Source organism: Sinohyriopsis cumingii, chromosome 11 (assembly GCF_028554795.1).
Source record: "Sinohyriopsis cumingii isolate HCF-2022 chromosome 11, ASM2855479v2, whole genome shotgun sequence".
NCBI lineage: Eukaryota > Metazoa > Mollusca > Bivalvia > Unionida > Unionidae > Sinohyriopsis > Sinohyriopsis cumingii.
The window spans coordinates 62,655,473-62,677,876 of NC_142971.1; the positions used below are offsets into that span (position 1 = coordinate 62,655,473).

A 22,404-nucleotide genomic window follows, 5' to 3' on the forward strand; every position below is an offset into this window, starting at 1 on the left:
AATCATTCTACTTGGTTTTGAGAAACATTTTTCTTTCAGCATAAATGCATTAGAGTGACAATCATCCATACACATACATCCTGACAAACATACTAAGTTTCATATTTCAATGAAATTTTTTAAATGCATTTTTGAAAGTTTTTAATATTGTTTTCTATGCTGTCTTAATTTATACTTAATTTGATTTCCCTTTCAACCAGAAATATTTTTTTGTTTCATTACAAAATTATTTATTTCTACAAATCAAAGCAAGGCAACTATTTCAAGCTTTTTGTGAGGAATTCAAATGTTCTACAAAAATTAAGGCCATAGCTGTTATTAATACTGTTATAAAATATATACAAGAATTAGAATAAAAAGAGATTCTCTATTTCATTTATATTTCATGAATTGTTGACTTGGTGCATTATAGTTTAACAGCTCCAGTGATAATCCCAATACTTACAACCAACAATTAACTAAGTTTGTCAACTGTCCACAATCAAACTGAATGAAATTTATTTATGAAATCATTAATACCATGGGGCAATAGTAGTGATTCCAAAACTAATATATATCTCTCTCTCTGATAATTAAGTGGCAAGCAAAGTTTTTCAGATTTTATTTTCCAACAAAGGAGAAATGCTTTGCACCATCAATGATAGTTTTCTCAATTGCATTCGCTTGTTTTGCTATAGAGCTATATGTTCATTACTACCAAATGTCAGCATCCAAAGTCTCTCTTTCATGTTAAATTGATATCTGGTTTTATTGTCCATCTTTAATCCTTGGCTTAATTTTACACCTTTTCACAATCAAGGCTAATATTACACCTTTTTACAATCAAGACTAATATTACACCTTTTCAAAACCAAGGTTAATATTACACCTTTTCCCAATCATAGTTTAATTTGATATCTTTTCCAATAATAATTAAATTTTACACCTTTTTCCAATCATGATTCATTTTTCACCTTTTCCTAATCATGGTTAATTTTACATCTTTTCCCAATCATGGTTAATTTTACACCTTTTCCTAATCATCGTTAATTTTTCAACATTTCCTAATCATGGTTAATTTTACACCGTTTCCCAATCATGGTTAATTTTACAACTTTTCCCCAATCAAGGTAATTTTATATCTTTTCCTAATCATGGTTAATTTTTCACCTTTTCCGAATCATGGTTAATTTTGCATCTTTTCCCAATCATGGTTAATTTTACACCTTTTCCTAATCATCGCTAATTTTTCAACATTTCCTAATCATGGTTAATTTTACACCATTTCCCAATCATGGTTAATTTTACAACTTTTCCCCAATCACGGTAATTTTATATCTTTTCCTAATCATGGTTAATTTTACACCTTTTCCTAATCATGGTTAATTTGATACCTTTTCCTAATCATGGTTAATATATAAATAATGACATTGACTTTTATATGCAACTCTCTATCTTGCTGTGCATTTTTCACTAACTGCTATCTCTCTCTTGTATAAACTGAGCCTACTCTTTATTTTTCTTCAAAGACATATCCATGTAAAACAATAACACACATGTAGCTAAGAACATCTTCACAAACAATGAGACTTTCATGTCAATGTGTCTGCTTTGGACAGCAATTCTTATGAAAAGAACTGTTTCACTTATCTGATGAAACTTTATAGAAAAACCGTGACTGCATGAGAAACTTCTTTATCCAATAGACAATATCACAAGTATTTAAATAAGTCATACGTTGTTATGAATCATACATGCTGTACAAATGACTATACGAGTCATAAGTCATATGTTTGATACAATTGTTATGTTTATTACAATTGATCATGTTTGTTTCGATTTAATTATGTCATTTTTCAATTGAGTACATTTGAGTGCAATTGAGTTACACCTATTTATATAGCATGAGATTATATGAATCTTACCTTTATTACATGAGATTGTATGAATCTTACCTTTATTACATGAGATTATACAAATCTTACCTTTATTACATGAGATTATATGAATCTTCCTTTACTACATGAGATTATATGAATCTTACCTTTATTACACGAGATTATATGAATCACGTCTTGGTTTTACTGTATCGTTTGTCCACAATTTTTTTATATATGAATCAAATTTTTGTTTCTTCATTTTTAAATGACTGAATTATTTTGTATGTAATAAGGTTTCATAAAGTAACAAATTCATTCACATATAACACATGCTTGTGTGAAGTAATTGAATGAGTCGTATGTTTAGAGCCTGAAAGAATCACACTGTATATGTTGTAAAGAATATACATATATATATTAATTCATTAGAATATACATATATTTATTAATTCATTTCATAAACTTTCATCTTTTATCACATTGTGTTCGTGTTGTCATTTAATACAGGCATCCATTCAGGTCAAATCCTGTTAGAAGCTGGCTGGGGGAACGCATGTATCATGAAAATATATTTACATGTCATGCCCCAGTCTCTCTATCTCGCAAAAGAATCTAATAATTTGCTCAGCTGTATTTTCATCAACACTGACCTGAAAACTAAACTAGGTAAATGGTATTCCATTTTATATGATGCAGAGACAATGACCTGAAAATGAAATGGCTAATTAATGGTATTCCATTTTAAATGATGCAGAGATAATTTTATATGATGCAGAGACAATTTTATATGATAGAGACAATGACCTGAAAATGAAATGGCTAGTTGATGATATTCCATTTTATATGATACAGAGAATGTTTATGGCTACTGGTTTAGCCCCCAACCAGTATTTCTTTGAATCAGTTCTTGTTACTGCTCACATTCTTTTCTGTCCTCCCCATCTTTCTCTCTCTCTCTCTTGCGCAGTTGCATTTAATACATTCATGACCTATACTTATTATACAACTAACTATACATTCATCAGGCTTCTGTCATTCTGCATTCAAGATTTTCCTATGCCTAGAACTAGGGCATCATGCCGCAGACACACAGCGTCATGTCCTAACCAGTCACATTATCCTGACATCAGGCTGACCAGTCTTAACACTAACTAAGCTCTTGATGCTGAACACCAAGTGAGGCAGCTGTTAGTATCATTTTTATAAGTATTCAAACCTGCAACCTTCTATGTCCGAGGCAAACACTCTAACCGCTAGACCACCAGAGTGGTCTTAAACAAGTATATTGCAACTATTAAAATGCTCATAAGAATGGCACAAAATAACACACTTAACAAAATCACTTATATCTTTCTGTACATGAAAATTCCTGAACTTCCAGGAAGTTTGAGAATTCAAAAATTGCCAGACAGTCTGAGATTTCTTATTTTGTACATGATTTCAAAATTACAGTAGGCCCACCCCCACAAATATGTGTATTTCTAGTCTGCCAACTGTCCCTATTTTTCAGTGTTGACCAGACCACTTTTTCCACTAAGTAAAAAGACAATCACTTTAAATATATATAATGTTTTAAAATAAAAAAATAAACATTTGTAAAAAAATTTACCAGCCTACCCTAACTTTAAAACCAGTGCAATAAGAAACACAAATTTGGGGTGGCATAAACCCTCTATTAGCACAAAATATAAAGTCCTTTAGACTCTTTTTGGTTTATGCCTGAAATGATGTAGCCATCAAAAGCACTGTATATGCACAACTACTGAAATTGACTTCAATTATTTGAAAAAGAAATGGTAAGAAAAGGTGCTATTATTTCAACTTTAGGTTTTTCCTGTTTTCCATATATATTGATCCCATCACTTCCAAACATTTACCTGCACACAAACTGTTGACTGTATACGAACAGCTATTCAAGCCTTTCAAGTGATTAATTCATCTTCATCATTAATTCTTCTTTCACCTCCTGATTTAGTATTGGTACTGCTGAACAATTTCAAACAGTATGACCATGTAATGAACTATGAACAATCTCATGATGCTTATATTGATTAATCAAACCCAGCAAATGTCAAAACAATATAAGGAGTTTTGATTTCAACTAGAATCCCACAATTAACAACTACATCCTTTATGACTGCCATTTTGACACAGATATTATCAAGTGAAACAACTTATATGGCAAATAAATGCACTCCATGTCTAGTATAAATAATATTTACAATATAAATAATATTTACTATTACCTGATATTACATCCTTGCAATAGTAGTGATGTGTAGTTTTACCCATGTGAACAAATCAGGAAAGCATATTTATTTACTTACTCCATTAATATGGCCTCCAAAATAACAGAAAGTGTTCGGTATAATTTGCATTCAGCAAATATGATAGAATTACATGTATCCCGGTCAAAATGGACTGAACTTATTCTTTAATTTTCAAGATGTTACCATTGTGTCATAATCAATCTTTACCATTTGTATGATTCTTTTTAACAGCTCAGTGATGAAACTATCTCTAATATTTCTGAGCTATACAATATTTAAAGTAGCTTCTGCAGCAGCCATATTGGATGTCAGATCGATACCATTTTCATTTAGGTCAAAGTATACATTATTATACATCTTTGGATGAAAATCCCATGTGAATATGACCATCTATAAAGGAGGGTATCGGTAGCAATATTTTCAAGATGGCTGCCATGATGGACATACTGGCTGTCAAATCATCACTATTTTCATTTAGGACCAAGTAAACACTGCAAGAAGTGATGAAAACCACCTGTAGATATGAACAAATAAACATTGCAAAAAGTGGTGAAAATGCTCTGTTGATATTATCAAGGAGTGGAGAAAAACCCATGTCAATAGTTTGTAAAACCCCATTAAAGTGGTATAGCAATAACAAGATTCTCAAGATGGCTGCCAGGGATATTGGATGCTCATTCAGCACCATTTTCATTCTGAACTAACTAGACATCATTTTGAAGCGTCTGGTAACTAGACATCATTTTAAATCGTCTGGTAAAAGTCAATTTCAGTATGACTTTCAGTTCAGAAGAAGTAGTGTTATGTACATTCAATTTTATATTGTGTGTTTGACTTTGTCTATAGAGTTTTGCATCTACCTGATATTTGTGTTGAAGGTCAAGGTTTATTTACAAATCTAAGATTGTTCTGGACAAGAACTTGTGACTCATATTCATTGCATTTCATTATGTCTTAGGTCAAGTGACATTGGTATATAAGAATGAGGTAAACAAAATTATTGCTATTTTCACTTCAGTGTGTGGAATGCCATTTAGTTGTGTTCAGTTTTAATTTGAGAGAAATTACTTATTTAAATTATGTATTGCAACTACAAAGTGCTCATTGACTTTTTGGAAGAAAACACTACTTTGGAATTATTGATGACTCATTCAAAGAGTCTGGACTATATTATCGTGGTACATCAACTCATTCAAAATTGGTACATCAGCACATTCAAGATTATTTGAATTCATTTGGAATATTCTATTATTTTGGACTTGTAATAGAACACTAAGTATAAATTGGGATTTAATTCACAATATTGTAATTTTCACTTTTGTATTCATGGAAAATAAGCTGTTTGTTGAATTTTACAAAACTTGTTGGTTTTGCTTCTTTCTGTTACTTAGTTTAAGACCAATGTTTTAACAGTGGCAACAGCATGATATTCAAGATGACTGACATAGTGGCTATACTGGACAGCTGATTGGCACCAATTTCAAATACGTTCAACTAAACATTACATCTTTCCATAAACCCCAAGTTAATATAACCATCCAATTAAGGAGGTGTATCAATAAAAAAAGATTCTAAAAATGGCCAATGTCTTGGCCATATTGGATGTCTGTGTGGCACCTTTTAATTTAGAATCAATCAGGCATTGTAAGAACACTTCTGGTGAAAACCTAATGCTGATATGACTTTCTGTTCAGGAAGAGTTCCTGTACTTTCCATTCACCTGGAGTAACAATAATAAGATTTTCAAAATGGCTATCAGATTGAAACTATTTTCCTTTTGGAACAACTATATATAAAAGTCTTCTTTTTAAAACTCTATTTCAATAAGACCATCTGTTTGTGAGGAGTGGCAACAGCAGGATTTCATGCTAGATGTATTTTAAATTGCTGTCTGTTCCATTGGCAAGTGAAAAATGTCACTGGCTGATAAATTTGCATTAGTAAGCACTTGGCATTTCCTTTCATTATATGGTACGGTATTCATAATACCCATGAGTACTCATTTCCTTTTGGTAGCCTCGCTAATCTGATCCGGTCTGCAGAATCTTGACTTCAAACAGGTGTTATCTTGGAGTGATTGAATACAGCCATAGCATATTTAATTTTAGCATCTAAATACCACTAGGCAATGTGATTCTTCTAATACTGGAAGTGGAAACAAACATTAGAAGGAATCACTTACTTAGTGGTTTTAATTGATAATGGAATAAGATACTGCACTAATACATGAGTAAGATCAGTCATCAGGTAAGTGAACCATACAAATTTACAATCGTGAAGACCTCTTTGTATGTCTGTCTCTCTCAGTGGGGCATACCTTTTATTTGATCATTATGTGCAAGAAGAAAATTGTGATGAAATATGTCTTTGTCATGGTTATTCATCTTCTAACCTCTACTAAAAATATGATAAAATGATTCGGATGACATAATCCATAGACAAGTCGATTTGGAGTGTAAGACGAAGCTAAGATTTTCTGGTCAAAAAGTATCATCTTATAGGCCAACAAATATGGTACATTTCCAGTTCTGAAATTTACATGAAACTTTTCATTCTTCTTCAATGGAACTTTTTCAGGATTATTTTGGATTCACTTCATAATACCATTAAGTTCCTCTCACATTTTCATCTATAACTTATATAATTAAATTATTTGTTAAGTTTTGCACACCTTGTTGGTTTTGCTTCTTTTGTTATTTAGCTTATGACCATAAAGTCATAACAATGTATTTTCTCTTTCAATAAATTTAATCCCGTAGAAGCCATGACATTATTTCAAAAGATCTGGAGTGCGTGAGATATAACTCAAAACTGCAACAAAATGCACACAAAAATAAAAAAACCATGAAAAATTCTTGTGTCATCTACCAACTTTCAGTATATGATGTCTTAGCGTTTAGCTACTTTCTTTCTCATTCAAATAATATTGTGGAAAAAATATTTATTTTTAATGGGAAAAATGTCTATTGAAAAATTTAAAGAAACAAAAATAACGGACTCTTCAGGTTTGATGGCTTTGTGTAATTATAATAACAATGTTAATGATCACTCTTTAACTATGGTTACAAGTGACCCTTTGCAGTTCCAGCATGCAAGAGCTATTAGAAAAGGGGGATATTTAAAGTCTGTGAAAATATCTACAGCTGATGATAATCAGGTCAACATTTCTGCAAGAAGTTTTTACATTCAGTCAAATCCACGTATCACATAGAGTACACCAGAAAAATCACAGAAGACTGTATAGCCATTGACCTTTATAAACTGTACTGGGATAAGAAAAGCATGTCAACATCTGAAAAGCCACCCCATCCCCACTCACTTTCTCAAATAACCATCTGAATATTTTGTTGTGTATACCTCAGTTTGCAAAGCATTTTACTGTATGCACTTATCATTTGATTAAATGATTGAGGACCACAATTTTATTTACTTATTTTCTATTTAAAGAAAAAGTGGTTTAAAAATCTCCTAGTATATGATACACCTTTGTTTTAATTTTTTGGTTTTAAGGATGCTTTTAATACGTTATTGTTATATCCTGCTGAAGACAAAGGAGCCAAGTACTTTTCCATGGACATCCAACTGACCCAGACTGGTCAGGGTGGGTATCAAACCCACAACCAATGGATTAGGAGTCTGTTGCTCTACTAATATCAAACATCATAATATTTACTTACTCATACTTAGAGTCATGTGTAATGTATCAAGAAATATAAAGTTAAAGACATGGTATTCTGCATGGATCGGTTGCCAGAATGTTTACCAGGGTAAGGAAACAGACTCATTGCCTGGATTGGCTGCCACAGTGTTTACCAGGGTAAGGAAACAGACTCATTGCCTGGATTGGCTGCCACAGTGTTTACCAGGGTAAGGAAACAGACTCAGAAACAGATTCACTGCCTTGCCACAAATCTTTTTTATGTACTGATTTAACAGTTTCCTGTTAAACATCAAAAAGCCTAATAATTTAAACTAACCCAAAAAATGCACTCACAATACATTCAAACTGATGGCAATAACCACAGGCTATTTGGACATCATGGCAATTACCATAAACTTCAATCTACATAATAATAATAATAATAATAATAATGAGGACTTTGTACAGCACATAATCTTTAGAAGTTCTAAGCACTTAACATTAGACAACACCTATAACATAAAAAAAACACATATAATGATATTATTACAGAAAACAAACACCATGAAATTAGAAAACATAAAAACATGCTGAGAATATTTAAGGTAGGGAACATTATTAGGTCTTTAAGTTTGTTCTTGCAGTCTAAATAAGTGAGTTTTAAGAGCACTCTTGAATGGGATCTTCAGTGGGCAATTCATTCCACACTGCTGGGCCCTGGTATGCAAAAGAATGTTGTCCATATGACTACATTTTCACAGTGGGAATAATGAGTATACGATTGTCAGAAGAGGAGCGTAAGTATCTTGCAGGTGAGGTCAGGTATGTTGGACTGGAGTCCATTAGTGAAACACAGCACAAAGAACAAATTTTGTGTTTGATTCTGGATCAAATGGAAGCCAGTGTAGGGTACAAAGCAGCGAGAAGGTGTGCTCTGATGGTGGTACTTTAAATTTGATCTGAGCAGCTGTATTTTGAACTTTTTGAAGTTTCTGAAGTAGATATTGAGATGAACCAGACAGAATTGAGTTACAATAGTCCAGTCTTGAAAGCACTAATGAACATACAAGTGTTTTAGTGGCACCAACTGAAAGATATTTGTGAATGGAGCTGATGCATCTCAGCTAAGATATGCAGCCTTGCATATGTTCATGACATCCTGGTGCATCAGGCATTTCTGCAAATGGCAACAAGTTGGTCTGGGCATCTACTATTATGAATCTATGGTCTTAAACTAAGTAACAGAAAAGAGTGAAAACCAATAAATTTTGTAAACTTCAACAAATAATTTATTCCCAGGAATACAAAGTGAACATTTAAAAAGAACTTACAGTATTGTAAATTAAATCCCAAATAGTCCTAAAACTTCTACCACTATTCCAAATGTATGAAATTCTAGTTGAATTCCAGTGGTGTTCCCAAATAAATTTGAATACTGAATGTGTTGATGTGCCTGTAGTCTTGAATGTGCTAATGTGCCAATGATCTGGAATGTTGTGATGTGCCAAATCTTTTGATGTATCACAATAATACAATCCAAAATGTCTGAATTCACTATAATTCCAAATTAATGTTTTAGTCAGTGAATATTATTGAGCATTTTGCAAATCCAGTGAATAATAATTTTAATAAATAAATCCACTGAATTTTTTTTTTAAAACACAGCAATAAGACTTACCCTGCTTCAGTGTTAAGGCAAGGATGAATAATTATTTAAGTAAACAAGTTTATATACCCCCCACTTGACCTAGATTGCAATCACCATTTTCTAGAAATGCTCTGTTAACTTAATGGAAAATTTATTTTTTGGAACTTTCTAAATTCAGAATCAAAACTATTTTTAACTCAAACTGAAGTAAACAAGTTTACAATTAATAATGATCGGAATATTTAACCTATAATCACAGAAAAATTTTAGCTATGTATTATGTTGTTTACAAAATAGATGTCACCATTAAGTTGATTTTGGACTTTTGTCGACTTCTTGCATTTCCAATAAAAGTACACTAAATAAGGATAAATCAGCTGTTACATGAATAATAGGCATCTGAGGTTGATGCTGTAATGAACAAAATGCTGATGTGAAAAAGACAACAGTTTTATGTCAGACTCTACAAAAAAAAAACATTTAAAAAATAATGAAAAGAAATAACATACTTGAAGAAGATGCTTTTACAAAACATAAATATGGTACAGCAAGTATATCACGTATATTATGATTACCATATATTAAAAATGGACATTTTTGTCAATATGTGCCTTTCTAGTGCAAAAGAGTAATTTAAATTTGAACTTACGCCTAATGAACAAACAAAATAAATCTACAACATTTACCAAGTAACATCTACCCATTAGCTTTAATAGGGTTACCCAGGTTCCAGTTTCCTGTAGTATGCACAGCTGTTAGTATGACAACACATTCTTTTTTCTTCTGCACTGGGTATTGGACACAGAAGGAAAAATGAAGCCAAGAAAATGATTACTGTATAAAGTCTGTAGCCATCTTGGAAAATTAGTAGACGTTGGCTATATTGATAGATACTCAATTCTGACAAATCAGTAATACGTTGCCGTTGTTCAAAAGTGCTTTAATAGTAACTATCCACCTCTTTACAATGGATTCAGGCTCATCATGGAATGAAGATGGTAGCCAAGATAAAGGCACCATCAGTTTTCGTTCTAAATGAAAGCAAAGCTCACAAAGGAAAGCAAATGAACAAAGCAGCAAATGCTTGCAGAAGAGTTATACACAACAACAAAAAATGCCAAGGACATTAATTTTAAAACTGAAACTAGAGATGATAAATTCTTACTTTAACAACAAGGATGACTCCTGAAAGTGATAAAATTGTATTTTAGAAACAGCACTTCATCTTGTTTTAACAGTCAGGTGGACATCTTACGTACCTTTCTCCCTTTATAATGATACATCGATGGGACTTTGTTCAATTTTTGGAAAAATTGCAGTTTTGGCTGTCAAAATGTCCCCTGGGGCTTGCTAAAGGTGCAACAATGAAACAGACTTTATTTTAAACAAAGAATAATCAGTAGGCCTGTCTTAAATTAGACATTCCCTCAAATCACATGGCATTCCCTCATTATCAAGCCCTTTACTATAATACAGCTTTGGAAACAAAAATAAATAAAAACTTTTTGATCATTCTCACTAAGGGTACATAATGTGTCCAGCAGTTATGGACCCCAACTTCCAAAGTACAAAGGACAAATGTATCACCCAACTAACGAAGTACAACTGTACCACCCAACTAGCAAAGTACAAAGGACAAATGTATCACCCAACTACCAAAATAAAGTGATAGCTGTACTTGCGAACTACCAAAATAAAAGCGACAGCTGTACTTGCGAACTACCAAAGCAAAAGTGACAGCTGTACTTGCGAACTACCAAAGAACAAAGGACAGGTGTACCACTCAAATGACAATGTACAAGGGACCACTATACCACCCAACTACAAAGTACACGTGACAGCTGTACCAATTTTCTTAACCAGACTGTATGTCCTAATTGTGAGGTTTTAAAGTAAAAATGGTTATGCAAAGAATTAAGTTTTTTTTCCATTGGCATACATCTTTGTCAGTTCATAAAATCTTGACTTGTTTAAAAAACAAAAACAAACTTTTTTAATTGCTAAAAGCTTATGTCTGAAAGCAATGAAGATATGCACCAGTTACATCATACTACGGATGATTTATATAAAAAAGAACCTTACCATGCACATATGGTTGTAGTTTGTACGCCAGATTTCTAGCCTCTTCTGTATTGCTGCCTCTTTGAGAATCATAGTGGCGGAACTCCTGTATGTTTCTGATGTACACAAGCAAACTCCTACAAAGAAAGGATTACTGGGCTCAATATGCAGATCAGCAATTTTACATTCACATTCATAAAATATTTTTTGGTGAAAGACAAATATTATGCATCTGATGAACTGTTTTGGTCAAACAAGTATTCTATGGTATGTATGTTTATCTTGACTGCCCTGCTGTGGCATAATTCAAAAATATTGCAGAGGTACCAAAGCAAGAAAAGTAGGTCAATGCAGCCTTAACAGTAGGTAACTAAGATGGCTAATACCCTTAATATAAATACACATATAATTTAATGACTGCACACACCGCATAGTTTAAAGAACTGAGCTAAATGCGAAAACTTCCTAACTTGCTTAAGAATGAAAAGTCATTTGCCCTGCCTTTGTCTGCAGTGAGTAGAACTCTCGAGATTGAATATACATGTACATGTAAAATTTCACGACTCTACATACAACAGTGACAGAGAAACTGCGCTAAATGCAAAAACCTAATGTATGTGGAGCACTGAAGGTAGGTCATTGTAACCTACTCATTCCCATGGTGGGTAGCGCCTTTGAAGGTGCATACAAACATCAAGTTTCATGACTGCACATATAAAAGAGTAAGACAACTGAGCTAAATAAATAAAAAATGATAATGTGATCAAAGCAGCATGGCAAATAGGTCACTGTGACCTAAGTATGACCATGGTGAGTAGTATCCACCAAGCCTAATATACTCATCAATTTCCAAATTTTATGAATGTACTAATAACAGTGTCAGAGAAATTGAGTTAAATGCAAACAATAATGCAACCAACAATTACATAGCACACCACAACAAAGCTTTTTAGTAGTCTCAAGCAGTTATTCTAAACAGTAATTATATATAGAAAATAAATTCAGACTAAAGTGATACTGATGAAGAAATGTTGATTCCTGTTTAAGTTTCTTTATCAATTTTTCTATCTTTACACTTTTAATTAACTTTAATCAGCATTTTTAAATTTATAATTTATTTATTATATGATAAGGGTTTTGCAAAATTGCTATTTGTAGCTGACTTTGTCCACAATTGAGTTCATTGTCCACCTGGCCAGAATCATAATTTTTGTTTTGTAAACAACTACAGTTGTATTACATAGCTAATATTTTCTCTATGAATGTGAGTTTCATATCGGGATCATAATCAATAAAAGGAAATATATTTATTTTGATCAACCTCATCTGGGTTATTCTTTTGTGTCTTAGATTTTTTATATAATCTTGTTTACTGGAAAAATGATTTATTCCTGCAATAACACCTGTGCAGTAATCATTTATATCACTGTACTCACATTCTGATTTGGGTGATTTAATTATTTATTACTCTGCGAATACAAAGTGATCTATATATTCCTGGAAAGAAACATTAACTTGGAAATTATTGAGAATTCCAACAAGGAAACATTGAGTTATATTACTGTTATTCAACAAATGACTGTTAGCACATCAGTAAAATTCAGGTCACTGGTACATTAGAACATTAAAGACTACTGGCCACTACAGGCAAATCAACACCTTCAGTGTTGGAAATTATTTGGAATACCTTTAAAGATTATTCAGAACTGTATTCATCAGGACTTGTGCCAGTAATTCAAGGATTATTTGGGATTTGATTCGCAATACAGTAACTTTCTTTGTTTATATTTTCACTTTGTATTCAAGGGAAATAAATAATTTGTTGAATTTTACAATGCTTGTTACTTCTCACTCATTTCTATTACTTATTTTAAGACGATAGAATTGTAATATATATATATATATATATATATATATATATATATATATATATATATATATATATATATATATATAGATAGATATATATATATATCTCAGGGCTCAAAATTAGCGGTAGCCCAAGGCTAGCAGATTTCCTATCGGACTAGTAACTTTCATAATGTTAATAGTCCGATGGGCTAGTAAGTTACAGTTATCAATAGTCGGCATTTTTTTATGCCATTCCCTAATAAAGACTTGACTTATCAGATGTTCTGTATAATCAAAGCAGTGGCCATTGTAAACACAGTCATAAAATATTAGCATGAGAAGATGAAGTCAATTTCTGCCTCGGAAAGGTACGTTTCTATAACAAGAATCCATTCGATTTTGTGCATTTCACTTAACAGCGCAAATTATGGTACCGTCATTAACAATGAAAGTTTGATAATTGATCCTAATTAATCTGATAACGAATTAAATGAAAAAATGATGTGATATCACACTTTATTCACTCGACCACAGTAACAAACTACAAAGTGGTATACCACACAAAAGAATATGGCAAAAATTATTCAAAGAAATTAGTTTGCACATTTTTTTGTTTAAGATTCCTTTTTTTTGCTTGCTACCAAACTCTCCAACAGTCACAAACAGGAAACTACATATTTTACATTTCCACTGAAATAATTATAAGAATTAAATCAATTTATTATGATTACGTTATTGACACATCCTTTACAGACAACTACTTTTTCTATGATGATAAGAATAGTTTTTATATTTATTTTTTCCCTTACAAGAATGAACAAATAATTGAATACACGTGGATATATCAAGCAGAATGCCATACTTTTCTTGGGAATTAAAATCTCTGAGCATCGGCATCTAGATTTGAAAATTTTCGACCTTATTATTAATTTCACCAATACACTGAGGTTCAATTAATTAGGAACAATTGTGTGTGGTGGATTTTTTAGGGCAATGATCTTTATGGCTTTGCAAAGATGCAGCCCGTGCCTGTTGGCAGGTTTCAATGGGTAAATCCCAAAGTTATGAATGTACAAACATATGCAAGTGGGTAACAGTGACATGAGAATTTATGAAGCTGAATTAGAATATCTACATTATCCACTACCAAAAGTCCTGTTAGTTCCCCCATAATGGTTGTCACAGTACCAGTGTGAGATCTGGGCATAAGTTTACCGACTGTATTAATCTGGCTTCAAATCTGAAAACAGCAACTACACAGTACACATATGTAATCTGCAGTTACATCGTGAATGCGTATGCATAATGCAACAAATCCATTGAGTGCTGCAATTTCACCATCAGGTAAAGAATTATGCCTCTGTATCAAGATGAACACAGATCTGTACAAAGTCATGAGTTCGAAATGAACGTCTTTGAACTCATGAAAAACAATGTGCTCAGAAAAACAGTGCAGAGTCCCTGCAAACATATCCATGTCAACTTTGTCCATGATTGTGAATAAGACAAACTTCACGGGCTTGTTTCTGACACAGCATTTGATGCACACAAGCTATTTTATGACAGGCTCATTGTTGTTCACAGTAAGGAAGGCAAGCTAAAAAAAAAGTTAAGAAAAGCCCATCTATGTTGGTGTATCTTGGATTTGTCAAAACTCTTGATGCAAGAATTCTTCTATGATGCAATCAAACAATAAAACAAAAATGCTCAATATGGATACAAACTGTTCTTTGATACATATCACAACCAATAATGTGTATGTGGAGACGGCCATAATTTTTTGGTTGATGAATTTGACACAAGTGATATCCAAAGATCATTTGCTGCTTAGCAATGTTAATAAAAAGGTTGTTGGTGAAATCTGGATTAATGTGTGGGAAAGCCAATCAAAGAGTATCTGGGACTGCATCCTAAAATGTACTCAATCGTGGTTAAATGCAGCACAGGAGGAATATCAAAAACACAAAAGTAGTTTCCAGGTTATGCCCAAAAAATCTCAAACATGAATAATTGCATGAGCTACATGAATTCGCACATGCAGCAAACCCGATTTGGTCAAAGGTACATCATGTGGATGTGTATCACTGCACCAAGGGTGAGTTTATCACCATTTGACAAAAGAAATGGATATACCCCAACATAACTACTATTTACACAATACAGACACCATCCATTTGTCAATCAAGTTCCAACTGATATGCTAGTACATTAAAATAGACATCGGTAGTAGTTCTATATCTCTTGGGATGACTTGCTCTGTTTGGTGGACATAGTCCACTCACCAAAACCACTAAATTATTACAAGTTGCCTGTCCTAAAAAATAAATTTGGTCTGAATCAAAAATTTATCAATGGGTCATACTGGGTCAGTACCATGATGGTGCCTGCCAAATCCTCTGCTACATACCAAAGCAAATGGTTTCTGTGTCTAATACAGGTGGTTGTGCAACTGACTTAAGCTCAATGGTGAGTCTTCTGCCCAATGGCCTCAGCAGGATTTAACCCAATCACAAGTTTATTTCATTCTTCAGTACTGTAATGACTGATTAAACCCCGATACCCAACCACGAGTTTATTTCATTCTTCAGTACTGTAATGACTGATTAAACCACGATACCCAACCACGAGATCATTCTTTATGATTCATTAACAATCTGTGCACATATTAATAATGATCATTCCACAAGTGAATGGTTAAATCGTTCCACAATGACCTGGTCACCATGTATGTTAACATGCACAACACGAACAAACACCTTATGTTTTGTTAATGATGTAGCAACAGCTCCAAGAAATTCTTGACCTGGATTGACTTGCAACAGCCATGGCCGTATTTGCAACCATGTCCAGTCGACCTTCCAGACCTGTTTGCAAATTTCTTCCAAGCCAAAGTACAAACCATTATGGATAAGCTTGACAACACAATTTCAATTGATTCTTCATCACCATACAGTTGGGATACAGCATTTCAGCAGCAACAATTAGCAGCATTTGAACCCGTCTCTATGGATTTAGTATGTACAATCCTGAAGAAGAGTGCACCAATGTCATGTAAACTTGATCCAATTCCAACATCACTGCTGCTTGAATGCTTAGATCCAATATTGCCTTCACTAAACTGATGTTATCAATACCTCTCTCTCATCTGGGGAATTCCCATCATTTTTCAAAACTGCCATTATTGTAAAGCCTCTGCTGAAGAAACCAACACTCAACCATAAGAATTTAAAGAACTACCACCCAGTTTCTAAACTCCCATTCATATAAAAATCTTAGAAAAAGTTGTTCTATCCCAAGCTGTATCTCATCTGAATTCAAACAGTCTTTTTAGCAATGTACAATCTGCATATCCCCCTTGCCACAGTACTGAAACTACTCTTCTAAAAGTAGTTAATGACATTCTCTCTGCTTTGGATAGTGGAAAGATTACAGTTCTCACCCTCCTTGATTTGTCTGCAGCATTTGACACAATAGACCATGATATATTATTTCACCGTCTCCAGCATCTATTTGGCATCCATGATACAATCTTACTGTGGTTCATGTCCTACTTAGTCAACGTGACACAAATTGTGTCTGCAAATGGAATATACTCCAGCCCAGTTGATCTATGATGCGGTGTTCCCAGGGGTCTGTTCTTGGACCTGTTCTCTTCATTCCATAAACACAGCCACTCTCAAGTGTCATAGATCATCATCCAGTGTCTCACCAATTGTATGCTGACGACACCCAAATGTACAAATCTAGCCACCCAAATTAAGTTGATGCTACCATCCAAGGTGTAGAGAGGTGCATTTCTGATGTGAAATCATGGATGACATGTAACAAGCTGCAGATGAATGATGATGAAACTGAGGCCATTCTGATCACAACAAAAAGACTTTCTTATTCACATCCTTTACCTCAAACAATAAATATCAGCAACACCAACATTAAATTCACAGTCAATATGAAACCAAGGTTTACTCTCGACAGTACTCTCACATTGCACCAACATGTCATGAACATATGCAAGGCTGCATATCTTAAGCTAAGACACATCAGCTCCATTCTCAAATATCTTCCAGTTGATGCCACTAACACACTTACCTTTGAAGCACTGACAGTTATGAAAACATACTATGCAAATGGAAAAGAAATCAGTCTCAATCATGCAAATATAATTATTTGATGTTGCCGCCACAATAAGAAGCAAGCATTTGCTTGGTTCTCCAAAGCTGTCCTTTAGTGGTGACTTCAATAATGAATGCACCTTTCATCAAAGAAAGCCGACTACATTCTTCAATAAAAACAAAGAAGTCAGTACCAAACTTGAATAAAAGCACTGGAATCTGATGGATTTTTCATTTTCCAATGTGAATGGAATTTGTTTACTGTGCCATGAAAGTTTCCTTTTTGCAGGGGAAAAAGTTTTTGCTTACGAACGCTACCAACAGCAGCTTAAAATGCAAAGTAACTTTAACCAACTTGGGACATAATGAAAAGTAAATGTGCTTCATCATTTGTTACATGATTGTGCTATGTTTATCCAATGAATTCAGACCTATATGACCTGTGACATGAATATTTTAAATATCTGTGTGTGCATATTTCAGATGGAATTGATTGTATTGTGGATTCAATGTCTATGATGAGATTTGTGAGTAAGTACATGGTATTGATACTCTATTCAAGCTATACATGAGCCATGTATATATAAACAGTATACACGTTAATGTACCAGTCCAGGGTTCTCTAAATAAAGTAAATATTATATATACCTTCTCTGTTTTCACTACAGGTGTATTTCCCATTTAATATGCATCAATTTAAGATGGTAACTGTGCCACTGAAGCATGTATTTTACTGCCTGCATTTATTACCTACACCACCCCACCATACACCCCACAATTTTTTGGGGATACATGCATCATTTTCTTCAGCTGACTGACCTGGTTGCTTATAACATGGTTTGGTCTATAACACAGCCAGGTTCTATGGCTCCCAACTACCATGTTATAGCAGGGTCACACTCAAGACGGGTGTAACAATATAACAATCTGATCCACTGAACAGCCATAATATAAACAAGAAGTGATTACATGTTTCCAAATTCAGTTCACATGTTAATCATTGGCCCAGCTGGATCTGGGAAAGTCAACTGCAGTTAAATCTATCATGACATGATTAACATGGGATCACCTGACTGCACCATCAGCAGACGATCAACCATATTGTGACGAACAGAGATTTCATGGAAGCACTTCTAACATTACCAAGCAACAAATTGTCTACCATTGATTTCTTTTCCATATTCGATGAAGCTCTTACCATTTACGATCTTGAATTCATGATGATGTGATGATGCTTGTGCACCAAGACAATCCTTTGAGAATTTATTTCCCAGTCAACACAAAAACACAGACATGATCTATGCGACACAACTATACGCACACATGCCTAAAGTAATCTGGCACAACTGCAGCATGCTGATATTATTTTTTTTCATGGTCTTGCCCACATTCATTAGACTTGTGAGATGAGTTTCAGAACATGTTTGCAGAATTCACCCAAGACCTGTATAGTTTCCTTGCTAATGACTTGAAAGAGAACTTCCAGAAAATATTGAGCTGGACACAAACCAAACTTGTCTCACATGACAAGTTAAACAAGTATGAGAAATAAAATTTTAAAACCTGCCAGTGATATCATAGCATAGAATGGGAAACAATGCCACAGAGCTGCCTACAAAAACCAGGAACTGATTTTTAATTTTACAGCCAGTCAGAAACATGTTCAAGTCATGGTACAGTCACAAAAGACTGCTTGGGAAAGATCTCACAGCTGGCTTCGATTAAACCAATGATAGAGATTGCAGATATTGTAGCCAAGACCATAGAAACTGCAGAGGAACTCCTGGAAACCACCAAAGCAATAATTGGAACAGAACAACCATTTGGTCTGATGAGGAGGGCACAAGTACAATTAGTAGAAACTAAAAAAAAGGATAGATGACATAAAAGAGGATGTCGAAGAGGTGCTTCCACAACAACAACCACCTGGATACATATCAAACCTACAAACAACAGTTCATAAAAACCCCATGGCAAATAATCTGAATATCCACTAGAATTTACCACAAATATACCCCATCGAAACCAACAAAAAGATTACGTATGAAGCAGTAACTAACAGCAGATACATGCCTGGGTTTCCTCAAAAATGAATGGAACAGATGGATATTCAAAGTGTGGATTGGATTAAGGAAGCTATACAGTAATAATCCAAAGTGGAATGATTTTCAAAAATTTTTTGAGTTTTACAGAAACAGAGGAGAAGAAAGGACCAAACTATACTGGAAGACTTTTCTCTGTACATGCAAAAAATTGGTTCAGTTTTAAGGGGGAACCTCTAAAAAAGCAGAAGAATAATATCTCTCACAGGAGGAACCACCCAAATATGGAAATGTGTGTCTGTGGACCAACAATACATAAACGAATTCATCAATAGACTGAAAACATTAGTGGGGTCAGTTTGCACAGGTAACAACACAACAAATGTCATCATTGAGGCTGCATCAATTTTTCAGCTGTTGCTCAACAATGACATCTTGGATCCGAAGACATTTTGCGCATTGACGCATGAACTTATCGAAGACACCAATTATGTATATTAAGGCACCAATGATGAATTCTGACAGACTTCATGTATTATGTAAAATCACTGCTGTGTTGCAGTGTGATGTACAACAATGACACCCATTACTAAAATACTCAGTACCAAATGTCTACATGACTTGTATCATTTGTACTTTACGCAATGTCAAGACATAACCACATGTTAAGCTTGGCTAAATCTATCAGTAAAATTTTTGTGAAAAAAAATATTTATCACTGTTTGATCGGTTGAGATATGACAAATTTGTAGCTCATGTTTACAAAAAATAAGTCAGGATAATAAAATCAATACGTATATTAAATATTGAATTACATTTATTCTATATAAGTAATGAATTACCTTTATGCTACATACATACTAAATTACCTTTATGCTACCTAAGTACTGAATTATCTTTATTCTAAATAAGTATTAAAATACCTTCATGCTACATAAGTATTGAATTACCTGTGTTACATAAGTACTTAACTACCTTTATGCTAAAGTACTTAATTACCTTTATGCTACCTAAGTACTTAATTACCTTTACACTAAAGCACTTAATTACCTTTATGCTACATAAGTGCTGAATTACCTGTGTGCTACATAAGTAATGAATTACCTTATGCTACCTAAGTACTGAATTGCCTTTATTCTACTAAGTAATGAAATACCTTCATGCTACATAAGTATTGAATTACCTGTGTGCTACATAAGTATTGAATTACCTTTATGCTACGTAAGTAATTTATAGCCTTTATGCTACATAGGTACTGAATTACATGTGTGCTACATAAGTATGAATTACTTTTATTATACTAAGTAATGAAATAGCTTCATGCTATGTAAGTACTGAATTACCTTTACGCTACCAAAGTATTGAATAGCCTTTATGCTATATATGTACTGAATTACCCGTGTGCTACAAAAGTACGAATTACTTTTATTCTACTAAGTAATGAAATACCTTCGTGCTACATAAGTACTGAATTACCTTTATGCTACCAAAGTATTGAATAGCCTTTATGCTATATATGTATTGAATTACCTGTGTGCTACATAAGTACTGAATTACCTGTGTGCTACATAAGTACTGAATTACCTGTGTGCTACATAAGTACTGAATAGCCTTTATGCTATATATGTACTGAATTACCTGTGTGCTACATAAGTACTGAATTACCTTTATGCTACATAAAAACTGAATTACCTTTATACTACATAAGTAATGAATTGCCATTATGCTACGTAAGTACTGAATTACCTTTATGCTGCCTAAGTACTGAATTATTTGTATGCTACATAAGTATCAAAATACCCTTATGCTACATAAATTTTGAATTACCTTTTTTACATAAGTAATGCATTATCTTTATGTTATATAAGAACGTAATTACCTTTATACTACAAAACTTTAATTCTAGTATCAAAATAAGTTACCAATGAGTTCCACCAGCTTTATCACATGACTGGTTGTCATTGACAGCAAGGAAGATGAACTGTTTCTCAGGAAGATTCAATGGTTCCAAGAATGGCGCAATCTCTTCAGCTGAAAAATTAAATATGTGAAACTATACAAAACAATACCACATAGCTTTAGTTACATGATCATGCCCACAATATGGAAGTATTTGGCATTATGAGGAGTTTGGGATAAATTGGTAGTTAGGAAAATGAGTTAATCTGGAGAAGGGCAATCAGCTGGTTCCTATATGTGTCTATGCCTATGTTCATGTTAGTTAACTCTGTCAAGGACAATTTGATACAGGTCACTCAAAATCTTATTTGCCAATGTACTGATTTCAGTTGGTGTGGTATGTCTCTGATGATGACAATTTGTTGCAGGTCACTCAAAATCTTATTTGTCAATGTACTAATTTTAATTGATCTGGTATGTCTCTGATGATGACAATTTGATGCAGGTCACTCAAAATCTTATTTGTCAATGTAATGATTTGAATTGATCTGGTATGTCTCCGATGATGACAATTTGATGCAGGTCACTTAAAATCTTATTTGTCAATGTACTGATCTGAATTGATCTGGTATGTCTCTGATGATGACAATTTGATGCAGGTCACTCAAGATCATCTTTGTCAACATACTAATTTTAATTGATCTGGTATGTCTCTGATAATGACAATTTGATGCAGGTCACTCAAAATCTTATTTGTCAATGATTGTACTGATTTTAATTGGTCTGGTATGTCTCTGATGATGACAATTTGATGCAGGTCACTCAAAATCTTATTTGTCAATGTAATGATCTGAATTGATCTGGTATGTCTCTGATGATGACAATTTGATGCAGGTCACTCAAAATCTTATTTGTCAATGTACTGATCTGAATTGATCTGGTATGTCTCTGATGATGACAATTTGATGCAGGTCACTCAAAATCTTCTTTGTCAACGTACTAATTTTAATTGATCTGGTATG

The 22,404-nt window shown here is 33.5% G+C and overlaps 1 protein-coding gene across 2 annotated transcripts in view; it reads right to left on the minus strand.

The window, feature by feature from the left end:
- The window catches only part of LOC149788560 (sentrin-specific protease 8-like), a 59,565-nt gene that overhangs the window by 17,465 nt on the left and 19,696 nt on the right, over window positions 1–22,404 (minus strand). For both annotated transcript variants that reach the window (XR_016424168.1, XM_089974596.1), the window contains exons 3-4: window positions 21,406–21,514; window positions 11,500–11,615 (exon numbers count right to left, since the gene is read on the minus strand). Coding sequence is in view for 1 of the 2 variants with exons in the window: in XM_089974596.1 (XP_089830722.1) it covers window positions 11,500–11,615; window positions 21,406–21,514 (225 nt within the window). In the remaining variant the exon portion in view is untranslated. The remainder of the gene's footprint in view (window positions 1–11,499; window positions 11,616–21,405; window positions 21,515–22,404) is intronic.